The sequence below is a fragment of the Juglans microcarpa x Juglans regia genome, chromosome 1D (genome assembly GCF_004785595.1).
Source record: "Juglans microcarpa x Juglans regia isolate MS1-56 chromosome 1D, Jm3101_v1.0, whole genome shotgun sequence".
NCBI lineage: Eukaryota > Viridiplantae > Streptophyta > Magnoliopsida > Fagales > Juglandaceae > Juglans > Juglans microcarpa x Juglans regia.
Window position 1 is genome coordinate 37181266 of NC_054594.1, and position 12930 is coordinate 37194195.

Genomic DNA, 12930 nt, shown 5'->3' on the forward strand with positions numbered 1-12930 from the left:
GTGTTTGTATAGATATTTTTCTCTATTGATAATTTTTTTTTTTTAAATTTAAATTATGTTCTGCACTGTCAGAGAAAGTACCTTCGATGCGTTTCGAAGAAAATGCATTAAACGTACTTTTTAATGTGAATCACTCAAATAATCTTTTTTTTTTTATTAAATTTTTTTTAGATTATTTAAGTATTTTTTAAAACACTTAATGCAATCCAAAATAAGTCTATATTATTTTGACATTAAATAACGCAGTGACACGTCAGATCTTGGTTGGCAGATCTACTGTATGTTATTGATCGGGACCACGCATGATATTATTAAAAAGTACTTAATCATTAAGCAAAAAAAAAATAATAAAATAAAAAATAAAAAAATCACAGCAGTAATAACAAGCGGCAGAAACCATTGGTAATAGTAATATTACTCTCCTCTTAATTCATTTAGATGCAATTTGGATAACAAGTTAAGATAAGATGAATTAAGATGAAAGTTAAAAATTAAATAAAATATTATTATAATATTATTTTTTAATATTATTATTATTTTAAAATTTGAAAAAGTTGAATTGTTTATAATATTTTATGTAAAAATTTAATAAAATTATAATAATAAAATGAAATAAAATAAGATGAGATGAAACGTTTTGACGGACATATTCTTTTAATTTTCTTCTTCAGTTTTTTCCCCTTTCTTCCTTTTTCAATAATGTCAATACTTGCATGAATTCTTTTTCTCATTCTTCCTTTTTCAATAATGTCAATACTTGCATGAATTCTTTTTCTCATTTTTTTTTTTCGCCATCCCTACGTTGGTGACAAAAATATGGGACTAGTAGTACTTTAGCATTGGCATACATAGTATTATCTACGGATACAAACAATTGATACCGATGAACATGAAAATGGCATGCAAAGCAAAATAGCTTGATGCTTAAACACCCTGAGAAATCCATCACCCCATCTTTAGCAGTCAAAATTCAAGATGTTCGTGATAATTAAATGATGATATTTTAATAAGAAGCCTCTATGGAAAGCCTGAAAGATCAGATTTTAAAATCTGAAAGATGGCTTAGCTGCATTGAACACTCAGGGAATGTTTTAGCAGTCAAAATTCAAGATGTTCGTGATAATTAAATGATGATATTTTAATAAGAAGCCTCTATGGAAAGCCTGAAAGATCAGATTTTAAAATCTGAAAGATGGCTTAGCTGCATTGAACACTCAGGGAATGTACAACTATTTTGGCAATGAGAGCTACTACTGATTTTGTAACGTTATCATCTGGCAAAATTATCAGCATAGTACACTTTCCAACACCAGAGAATGAAACATCACAAACAAGGCTTTGCAATGGCTTTGTGAAAAACCTGGAACGTTCATTTTCTGTACAACCGTGAAGGTTTAAGTGAAGAGTAATGCTAGAGAGAAGCCATTGTAACAGTGCACATTTTGCACTCACTGCATGGCTGCTTCTAGTTGATTATTCCCAACACTCACTTGAGGAGATATGTGGTCTAGATGATGTCACATCATATTTGCAAAATGGATGCTTTCAATAGTGGCTTCTATCTATATTTATTCTTAAGTGAAAGGTGCCAAAAATGGAATATTGGAAGAAAAATTAAGAACAAAACGAATGAAAGAATTACAAGTAAGCTGTACCATTCTTCTCAAATTAAGTCCTCCCTAAGTTGTTCAGAACACGAATATGTTTACACCTAATGGATACTTAATGCTGCTATTCTAAGGCAGTTCACCACATATATCACAGAAGATTTAGTTATAAATCTAATTAGTTTGGGAAGATTCTGATGCCTTATTATTTTCCTGATCAGCAGGTGCTGGAGTGCTAGATGATCCTTCATCATCAGCAGGTGCTGGAGTGCTAGATGATCCCGTTAAAGTAGGGCTTGCTGTTGGACTGTATCTCCTAACTACTCTATCTTTGTTTTTACTCCACCATTCCTCTGCCTGGTGCTCGTCAAACCTTCGTTTACTGAAAAAGGTTTGGATGCAGATGCATGAGCCATGAAGATTGAATTCATTAGATACATTATATTATCATCAACAATTTCTTCAGAGGATGGAAACACACAGACAAATATGACAATAGGTAACTCAAAGGAGATATATCTGCTTTGGACATATGTCAAACACCATCACTTTATACAAGTTTAGACAGAAGCATAATACATGCCAAACACGTCCATATGCAGTAAAAAAAATGTTGAAGATAATTTGTAGTTTTGGGTAATTTCTAGCTTACATGGTGGAGGCACACCTACATACATACTGTGATGGGCTTAAATGCAAGTAATGAAACACTTGAGAACCAAAATGCATAGATATATGTGAAAATGAGCTAGGCATGTGGGAGATCACACTGTACAAAAAGTGAATTATTTGATATTTTTGTTGGGTCAAGTATTTACTTGAGTACCTGAATCTCACTCGCTTAAAAATTTTAGTACCATCTCGAAGTAGAATGACTGTAACATAAACACCGGGTTCAAATTGTTCAATGATTTCTTTTTCTTCATTCCTCATTGTTGAAGATCCAGGCAATCTTGAGCCAGTTTCAGAGCTTGGCAGAGATAGAGCACCTCTTGAGTTAGAAACAGATGGTCTATTACTCCCCTGAAGAATATTTCTCCCATCCTCCATTACTCTTGCTATATCTGCATGGCCATGGGTCATTTTATCTCGCATCTTAGAAGACCCATTGAGGGAGGATGTTATATGAGATGCGTATTGTTGGTCAGACTCTAAGTCTTCAGGCAGAGACGAAGATATATCAGATGTTTCAGTTGTGTTTAGAAAAGCTTCAGCTTGAGAATGCATGGCTTTAAAGGTTTCACTGTCAGAAACCTCTGGAGGCACCTTTTCTATCACTTCCTTCAACTGAAATAAAAAAGTTCAGCACGAACAGTCTAATTAGCAATGATTAACTAATGATTAAACCAATATAATAAAAGGGGGAAATACAATTATCATTTCATTCATAGTTTTGTTTCCCCCAACAATGATTCAATTGCATGCTACTCAGATTTTGCAATATGAATGGAATGATCTAATCTAATCCTATTATTTATAAAGAAAAAAAAAATTTTTTTAGAAGTAACAAATACAATTTTATTAAAATGAATGAAATAGATGAAACCCATGTACATAGGACATATATAAAAGAAAACACCTAAATACATTCTATCTAAGAAGAGGAAAACGACAACAAAAAGTCATGAGCTGAAGCAGAGAACCAATGCAATAAAGAGTGCACAAAAAAATTCCGAATTTCCTCCAAAGTACACTCTTTATCATTAAAACACCACTTGTTCATTTTCAACTAAATACACCACATAAGACACACAAAGTAACCATCCACCAAGTGTATGGCCCAAGCTCAAGCACTATCTTTTTTTTTTTTTGATAAAAGCTCAAGCTCTATCAAATACTACATATGGGCTAGGTTATTGGGCATGATTTATTTGCACGATCAGTCTCTGTAGTTTCTCTGTAGCCTTTGGCATACATCCTGTCAACTAGTCTTGCGCCCCCTTTTGGTGCCTTCAATTAATTCTTACTCATTGATAGCTAGTGGGCAAAAAAGACGAGTGGCAAAGAAAAACACTGAACCTTTAATTTTATTAATCATATTTGTCATTAAACAAAAAGATTTTCCATTCACAGGTGTCAGAATATTTGAACCCTTTGAGTGATTCTGTCAATACTTTCTGCTGGAACATAATCATATTTGTTGCATGCTAAGATAATTTAGTTTTTCAGTCGAGAAATACAGCAGCCACTGCTGGCTGCCTGCATCAACCAGCTGTTCTTAAATATGAAATAGAAAAAAGCAGACAGGTCCCAAAAGCATGATTATTTGTTTCACTAAATTTTCCAATAGTATGCAATTTCCCATCATATAGGAAATCTATTCCTAATAACTTTGGTTCGCATTACATCTGGGCTACAACCTGGAGCATCCTTCGTATTTGAAAGACCCATCAGTTTGAATGAGGAATTTGTATTCAGCAATTAAAATACCTGTTCTGCAACAGACTTGACAAGTTCCCTTGCTACTCTATACTTGGAAGATTCCTCTTTAGCTAATGAAGCAGCTTGTCTAGCATTTCTATGTAAATTCTTGAGCTCCACATCTTGTGCATCGCACTTTTGCTTCAAATATCTAACCTGAAGTGAAGTAGAGGAGAAAAGGAATGAAATTATACCTGAGGGACAGCCTCACAATTTAAATCCCAAACCAATAAAGTAATAGGATGAAGAGAAGAATGTTATATTTACAAAAGGTACATAAATCTTACATCGTTTTGCAACTTCGAGACTTCTTGATTCAGTAGTTCATTTGTCTTCCTGAGACCATCAATAAGACTCCTAGAGAATGGGGGAGTGCCAGAGCGTGGAGGGCTTGGTTTCCTCGAGTATGGTGAAGCAGGTCTTGAGTTCATGTGGAGATGAGGTGGTGATGGCCTAACAGGCTTCAAAGCATTTTGAAGAGCACTGAACGAACTTGGAAATGCAATATCTTTCAGTTGTAACAGTGATGGAACCTGAGAAGCCCGCACAATAGAAGGAGAATCAGATCTAGTTCCAGGACTTCTGGACTTGATCTCATGGTATTTGACTGGTTCTGTAGTGGGAGACAGCAAAACCCTCGACGACCTTGCCTCTACCCAATCTAATCTTTCCCTGGAATCTACTGAACGGCGAGGGACTCTAGTTTTTCTATTTGTGTGAGAAGTGTAACCAACCTCAGCACTTTTAAGTTTTGCATAGCAAGCATCACATACACGATGGGGTTTGCCAGGAGTTGGAGCCAATGCTGCTTTCAATGCCTTTCTTGAACTACAAGCATGGCAATGCACCAGTCCACAATTATAACAATTGTGCCTCTTTCTGGTAAAACCAAATGCTTGCCGACAACCAGAGCAAACGGATTGGTCTGCTCCAGAGACCCATTTATGGATGCATATACTTGAAGTAAAGTTTGAGCCACAATATATATTCTTTACATGCCTATCTTTTAAGGCTTCAACTAGTGTTGGATATTTCCGGTCTTCTGTGTTCCCATGTCCCAATCTTCCATTGGCACCTCTCCCCCAAGTGTATACTTCACTTCTAGATGTAAGGACAGCAACATGATTTGCCCCACAAGATATTTCTTCAACAAATTCACCAACCAATTTATCTTGTACCAAGCAAGGTACCCTTCCATCAGAGGTTGGATTGCCGAGCTGACCATATGCAGTGTCACCCATGGTAAACACATGACCAGATGTAGTAAGGCCAACAGTCAGTGTATGTCCACAAGCAAGCTGGTGGAAGTTATAGTCAATAAGTGAAGAGACACAGGTGGGAAGAAGATAAGTGTCCTTGCTTCCATGGCCCAAACGGTGTTTGTCACCGTCACCCCAGGTGAACAACTTTTTAGACGAAACATTTGCACTAGTCTGGCCGATAACCTCTACAATGGCTGCAGTATGCCATACTCCACAAGCAATCTTAATAGTCTTCAGTCCACTCAATGATTGTACCTCCTTGGGATATGAAACACTCTCGCGGTCTCCATGTCCCAAAACTCCATATGTTCCATCACCAAATGTGAACAATTTTCCATTGGAAGTTGCTAATGCTGAATGCCATGTCCCACATGCAACAGATAAAACCTGAAGTCCTTCTAATGGACCAGTAACCCTTTTAGGTATCCAATGGCTAGCATCTGTTCCATGACCAAGAAGTCCAGCATTATGGGTACCATCACCCCAAGTATACAAATCACCAGATGTAGATACAGCACAAGTATGATACTCTCCACATGAAACAAAATCTACATTAGTAACTGCTAGGAACTCAACAAGATGGGGGCGGCTATAGTCTTTATCAATCCCATGACCAAGCCTACCTCCGGATTCCTCTCCCCAGGTAAAAACCTCACCTTGCCTTGTTACAAGAGCAACATGTCGCACACCACAAGCAATCTGGTGAACATCAAGAACAACATTAGACTCCAAGGGCTTAGGAGTAAGAACATCAGTTTTTGTGGAAATTTGACTCATAGAACCATCATGTGAAATCCCGTCACTCAATACTTCCCCCCATACGTAAATATCTCCCAATGATTCTATGTCATCTGGTCCAGATCCTCCACTAGAACTACTAGGATTGCTGGAAACACTAAAACGAAAACCATCTCCAGAACTTGTTCTTATTTGCATATTGGCACGCACTGAATCCACATCTGAGCTTTCCAAGCTCAATGGAGATTCACAAGAATTCGAAACACGAGATGCCCAACCTTGAGCAATACTTGAAGTGAAATCTAGTGTTGCACCAAAAGAACAGCCGTTCTGAATAAAGTCACCACTTTTATCTAGCTAAATAGGAAAAAAAAAAAAAAAAAAAACTAAATTAGATGTTCTGGAAAAACTTCACCAAAAACAAATGTTCAAAAGTAGTTCAACCAACAATGTGTTTTTACATTCTTCACATTTGTATCAAGATGGTTCCATAAAATGCATGTATAGTGCAAAATATGTCATAAAAACTCAATATGTCAATCAGCATCTAATATCAGTTAAGTTGGTCTGGAGTACAAGATTAAAGCCAATTTCAACCTAAGTTTTAAAAGAGCAATCTGTTATGATAAAACAAAGGAGAAAGCTCTCGTAAATAAAAATCTAAACCCCCACTGGTCAGTATAATGGTTGAAAAGCATGAATATTAGTAGCCATTGAAAAAATAGTATTTTATATTTTTTAATTGATTTATATGTATTTTCATGTTAGAAAAATATTACTTTAGTTTATTTGATGGATGCAATTCCATAAAATCTTGACGACGGTTACGAAAATTTTCCTCTTCTGGGGATATATAATCTAGGAGTTGGTTTAACATATCATTGAAATGTAACACAATGCAGTTTCTTGCCAACCAGAACATTGAACTGGAAAAACAACTCATAGAATTCTGGAAAATTACCAACCAGATTGCTTATTAACAGCTGATTCCAGGATATCATCATATCGCTTAAAATGAACATAAGCTTAAATATGAATCTGACCTCCCAACAAGGTAACAAATTAGTTTCAACCAGAATAATAATTATTTAATGTCCAAGATTATTAAAAGTGTTGGAACACAATTTTCAACTTTCAACCACAAGGTAAAGGAAATCTTACAAAGTATATATTGTAGTTAAAAAATAACTCCCTCATTGGTGGATTTGTGCTAAATGGTAACTCACATCCTACAAAGTACATAAAAAAAAAAAAAAAAAAAAAAAAAAAAAAAAAAAAAAAAAACTCCCCCATAGATGGATTTGTGTTAATGGGAACTCACATCCGAAAGATGACTCCTAGTCCTTCTACAATGCTGTTGTCCGGTAGAAATTAATGCCTTAAGGCCTGCAAACCATACCTCTGCCTCAACTTTGTCTTTGCAGATCTATAAATATGAAAAGTAAGGATCTGGAGATGAACTTTTCATCAAGCCGACATAAAACAAACCAAAATGATTAATTGATCTTTACTAACCAGATCAAGTGATCGTTCCCCGTTATTATATAGAAGGGAAAATGACAAGTAATCCTTTTCAGGGCGCAAATATCGTCTAAAAACAGCCTGTAAAAAGTTGCAAATAGAAGTTAGTTCATGCCAGCTTTGGGAAACAAAATTCATGACCTATTTCTAAAGAGATCGGTTCAGTGATATGACTATATCATCAATTAAATGTCAAATAGAAGTCTTTAACTCACAGTTCTCTGTCCAGGGATAATCCTCGAGACTGAAGATAATTTCAGATTCCTTTCTTCTCCATGCGAGTACCAGATCAGTGTTGTTTCATCCTGTTGATACAACAAAATGTAAATTCATTCATACACTATACTTGAGAGTTATGTCGTGACTATCCATACTGGAGAAGATGAAGCTGGTATATAGAGATCACAACACATCTCTCATTATGACAGTCCAAATTATTTGAGTCCACTTTGTTCTGCATACACATAGCAGCTAACAAACGTGACACATTACAAAGAGTTACAGCAGGCACAAATTCCACTAGAGTCATAATTGAGTCAACATCCTTCTTGCCAATGCATAACATACATACTCTCAGCCCCTCTTTAAAAGGGTCATCTCTCTGACAACAATCTGATCATTTCTACTTTTTTCCCCAACTGAAAGTAGCCTATATATGCATGGTGCATTATGTCTAGAATGAAGAATTTTAAAAACATGAAAACAGTATTTGCTCTCATAGAAATTAACTCACCGTAGAAATTCTGAATGGGCAGAACTTAGGCTTCCCTTTCCGACTATACTTTATTAACTGAGTACCTTTTTTCAAAGCAATGAGCGCCTTCAAAAGAGGTGAAAAAAATTAAAATAAATAAATGTTAAGAGCACTCAGACATGCCAAGCTTTATTAACTTGTAACTACCTGAAATCACGCGTGTTAACAGCTCTGCGTTAGTGAAACATAAAAAATGTTCAAAAGTATTACAAGTGATAATTGCAGTGACCACATAATAAGGCATACTATCAATAATTCCACCAGTTAATTAGTAGCATTCTATTGTTAGCTTTTGATAATCCCATACAGAAATGACAAATGTTAATTTCCATATGGTAGCTTTCCCATATTATTTTCCTGTAGCTTGTATGCGTTTTTGGTATGATTAAAAATCCAAGCAGGTTTTCCTACTTGCATGGTAAATCTCCCATTAATCATAATTCTAAGCTTTATCACAGCCAATGTCATATTACAATTAGGAAAGTAACAATTTTATTAATATTTTTGGCCTACATATATATGCAACACATAAAATCTAGGTTCTTATTCCTTTGACACGAACAATTCACTTTAGGAAATATCACTTCGGAGAAATGATATACACACTAATGACTTCTACAATAAAAAAAAAATGCATATTGATGAAGTGGTGGCACACCCTATGCACAAAATGAACGGAGGCTTAGTAGTGAGCTGAATTGAGATGAGTTGAATTCTTTATGAATAGTAGTGAGTTGAGATGGTGGAACAAGTTTTGTAGAGCCCACCTAATATAGAAGATGTGTTTGGATGTTAAAATGAATTTAGATGTGTTAAGTTGAAAAAAAGTTGTGGGTCCCACATGTAAAGAGGTTTTGAGTTGAGATGAGTTTAGTGATTTGAGAGTTGAGTGTTTGGATATTAGACTCAGTTTAAAATTAGACTAAACTGAGTTGATCCACGTTCCAAACGGGGACTTAATTTGCATTAGTAATAGTCTTCGCATCATGAAGTCTATCAAGATTTTGCAACAGTTATCAACAAAAGTTTATCTTAGTTCAAACAATTAACCTTAATATGTTTAATACGTTTTATACATATTACTTGTGTTTAACACCTTTATATGTATAATACTTATAATACGTATAATACTTATGTTTAATACGTACAATACGTATAATACTTATATTTAATACATTTTATATGCATAATGCGTATAATAGTACTTATGTTTAATAAATTTAATACTTATGTTTAATACTTGGACAATGCGAGGATGACTCTCATACATGCCCACCAAATATGCCCCCCTAGTGCAATTGCACATTTTTTTCCTTTTTCTTTCAAACATTTTTTAAACATCTTTAAACATTAAAAAAAAAACATAAATTCAATAGTAGTCACTTCCTTAACCATTAAGAAAAAATAATTAAAAATAAAATAAAATACACGAGGGGGCATATTTGGTGGGAAAATTTGGGTGTCATTGAATCATTTTCCTTAATACTTATGTTTAACACATTTTATACGTATAACACTTATGTTTTATACTTATGTTTAATACTTATATTTGATACATTTTATACGTATAATAAGTAGAATAGTTATGTTTTATACTTATGTTTAAAACTTATATTTAATATGTTTAATACTTATGTTTTATAAGTTTAATACATTTTAATACTTGTGTTTAATATGTTTTAATACTTGGCATGTCTCGAATCCTTGCCAACAAATTTAAATCTCTTCAAGGAAAAGGTTATTGAATCACCTTTATGCCCCATCTGCCTAAGGGAAGAAGAAACATTTTTTCATGCGTTGTGGAGTTGTGTCTCTATGATGGACGTGTGGAGTCAAGGGCCAAGAGTGATCAACAAAAGTTCTATCAGATTAGGGAGCTTCAAAGAGTTGGCTGAGAGGCTGATTTCAATATATGACCAGGAAGATATGGATTTTCTTGCAGTTACAGCCAGGAGTATATGGTACAGAAGAAATCAATTCATTTTTGAGGGATCTTTTGATCATCCTTCTGCTCTTGCTAACAAGGCTAGGGAACTGGTTGCTCAGTTTCAAGCTGTCCAGCTTGGTTCTAAAGCTACATCTAGAGTGTCAACAGCAGACAATATGAGTTGGGCTCCTTATCTGAGTCTAAGGGAAGAGCAGGGTTTGGTATTGTTGCTAGAGACCATGAGGGTCGGGTTCTTGCTACTAAGAAGTTTTCAAGGCCTAGCTTATTTGATCCTCTGTTGGCAGAGTCTCAGGGAGCCTTTTTTGCTGCTGGTTTGGCACTTGAAATGGGGCTGAGATCAGTTATCCTGGAAGGTGATTCAGGACAAGTTGTTCTTGGTCTTCAGCAGCAAAAGGATAGAAGTGATCAAGTTGGAATGATACTTAGTGATACCAAGGCTCAACTTTCAAATCTTGGTAATTGGAGAGTTGCTTTTGTTAAAAGATGTGGCAATGAATTTGCTCATAATCTTGCTAAGGGTTCTTTAGAGTTAGAACCAGACACTGTTGAGTTGATTATTCAACCAGATTGTATGCAGGTTTATGCTATTTCTTTAAGTTAATGAAGTTCATATTTTCCATTCAAAAAAAAAAATAATAATACTTGTATTCAATATGTTTAATACTTATATTTAATACTTTTGAACACTTGTGTTTAATACGTTTTGATACGTGTGTTTAATACGTTTTATACATATAATACATTTTAATATGTTTTATACATTTTAATATAGTGTTTAATATGTTTTATACGTATAATACATTTTAATACGTTTTAATATGTTTCATGAAGAATTCTACTCATTATTCTCACACCACACATAATTTTTTAATTTTTTCTCTTACCAAATTTGTGGTGTATGGATGATGAGTAGAATAATAAAATCAAAACAATTTAAAAAATTAAAAATTAAAAATAGATAAAAATAAGTGTGGTGTGTGAGAATGATGAGTAGCAAAACTCATGTTTAATACTTTTTAATATTGTGTTTAATACATTTTATACATATTGTGAGGGGAGGTGTTCCCAGTGATGGGCCTGACCGAACGAGACCAGCCCAGGCGGTATGGGTGGGCCTAAGGACAACCCGGTAAGAGAACAGGATGGCCCAAGCCGGGTCATGAAGGGCAAGGTCAACCCATGAAGCCTGCGAGGAAGTAGCAAGGCAACACGCGTGGGGAATGGGGACTAAGCTAGGAGTCCTGACACGTTTGCTGGCTGACAAGTTGCATGCACAGGGCCAGGGATAACTCAGGTCCCTAATCGCCAACGGTTGGACAAGACCTGGAAGGTGGGAGTGCCTGACCGAGACCACGCCGCATTTAATGAAGGATGGAGGCGGGCACACCACGGCAAGGACCTAGGGTTGTTAGCGGTTGCCACGATCAAGCATGGATGGCCTGTCACATGGCAGGGAGTTGGCAGAGGATGCGACCTGGGTACGGAGCGGCACCACCATGATCAGCCTGACAAGGGATCGCCCCTTCCAGGTATAAATATCTCCCCTTAGGGGGCAAAAACACATATATACATTAATTGAAACTCACATAAATGACATATTTAAAACCCAAACTAATTTAGGCATCAGAGGTATCTCCCACCGAGCCTTCATTTCCTCTGTGCGTAGGAATGGTCCAACCCAGAAGAGCGGAGTTGCTCGGGCTGTGAAATACGACATCAACACGAATAATACATTTTAATGCATTTTATATAACCTATTGTTTTTTAATACGTTTTATACATTTTGTAGGTATAATACTTATATTTAATACATATAATACTTATGTTTAATACTTTTATACATATAATAATACCAAATGAAAGGACATAATAATAACTATATTCATAATTACCATAATTAAAATCACTATTTAACCATTCAATTTCAGAAATTGCATTTTCATTTTTCATTTTCAATATCCTTTTATTTTGGCATATGTTGTAAAAAGTATGCAGGATCTATAAATTTGATCCTGGGTATACATTGGCGTTCATTTAAAAAACCCTCTGAGAACATATCTATACAAGTACACTGGAAAAATCCTCCTTATGAGTATGTTTTAATGCTAATAAAACCTACGACACAAAAGACCTAATAAGCTACAATGACAAGTTATATGAATGCATTGTTATTTAACAATACCATGATATATACATTAGGTTGAAGAAGATAACTACTCCCTCAATTTCATCTAAACTAAACAGAAAAATCAAAGGAAAAAAGAAAATTAAGGTCGAGTGAAGGGAAACTGACTTGCTCAATGTCTCGCTCATGTTTGCCATGACTAGCAAGATCTGCCATTCCATCTGAAAAGACAATAAGGAAAGCGCGGAGGACGAAGCTCAACCGAAAACTGCATCAGGCGGTAATGCGGCGGCGACTTGCGAGCCCCAGTCTTCATAGATGCATATGCTTTCTTCTTTTATGTTGGCCTCTCATCAAAATACTCACTACACTCAAAATCACGATTTGCAAAATGAAGAGCAATGAAAGGAAAAAACGAAATCACCACGAGAAACTCAAATCTCAAAGATCACGACGTCACTCTTTGTGTATTCTTGATCCGCAAAACATCGATGAGCCAGATAACAGACTTCATAGAACCTGAGTCATGTATGATATATCAGAAATTTGGTTTA

At 35.4% G+C, this 12930-nt stretch overlaps 1 protein-coding gene and 1 long non-coding RNA gene across 2 annotated transcripts; one reads left to right on the forward strand and one right to left on the reverse strand.

Annotated features, from left to right (window-relative positions):
- Positions 1 to 1409: 1409 nt before the first annotated feature.
- LOC121252396 lies at positions 1410 to 12706 on the forward strand. The gene is made up of 3 exons (XR_005938213.1): positions 1410 to 1578; positions 7547 to 7557; positions 12695 to 12706. It is a non-coding gene; the product is annotated as an uncharacterized LOC121252396 (long non-coding RNA).
- On the reverse strand, positions 1591 to 7901 carry LOC121252289 (PH, RCC1 and FYVE domains-containing protein 1-like). The gene is made up of 7 exons (XM_041151876.1): positions 7765 to 7901; positions 7544 to 7630; positions 7350 to 7454; positions 4316 to 6385; positions 4038 to 4184; positions 2434 to 2894; positions 1591 to 1989 (listed from the first exon to the last, which is right to left on the reverse strand). The coding sequence occupies exons 4-7, from the start codon at positions 6224 to 6226 to the stop codon at positions 1782 to 1784; spliced, it is 2727 nt and encodes a 908-aa protein (XP_041007810.1). The 5' UTR covers positions 6227 to 6385; positions 7350 to 7454; positions 7544 to 7630; positions 7765 to 7901; the 3' UTR covers positions 1591 to 1781.
- Positions 12707 to 12930: the final 224 nt, after the last annotated feature.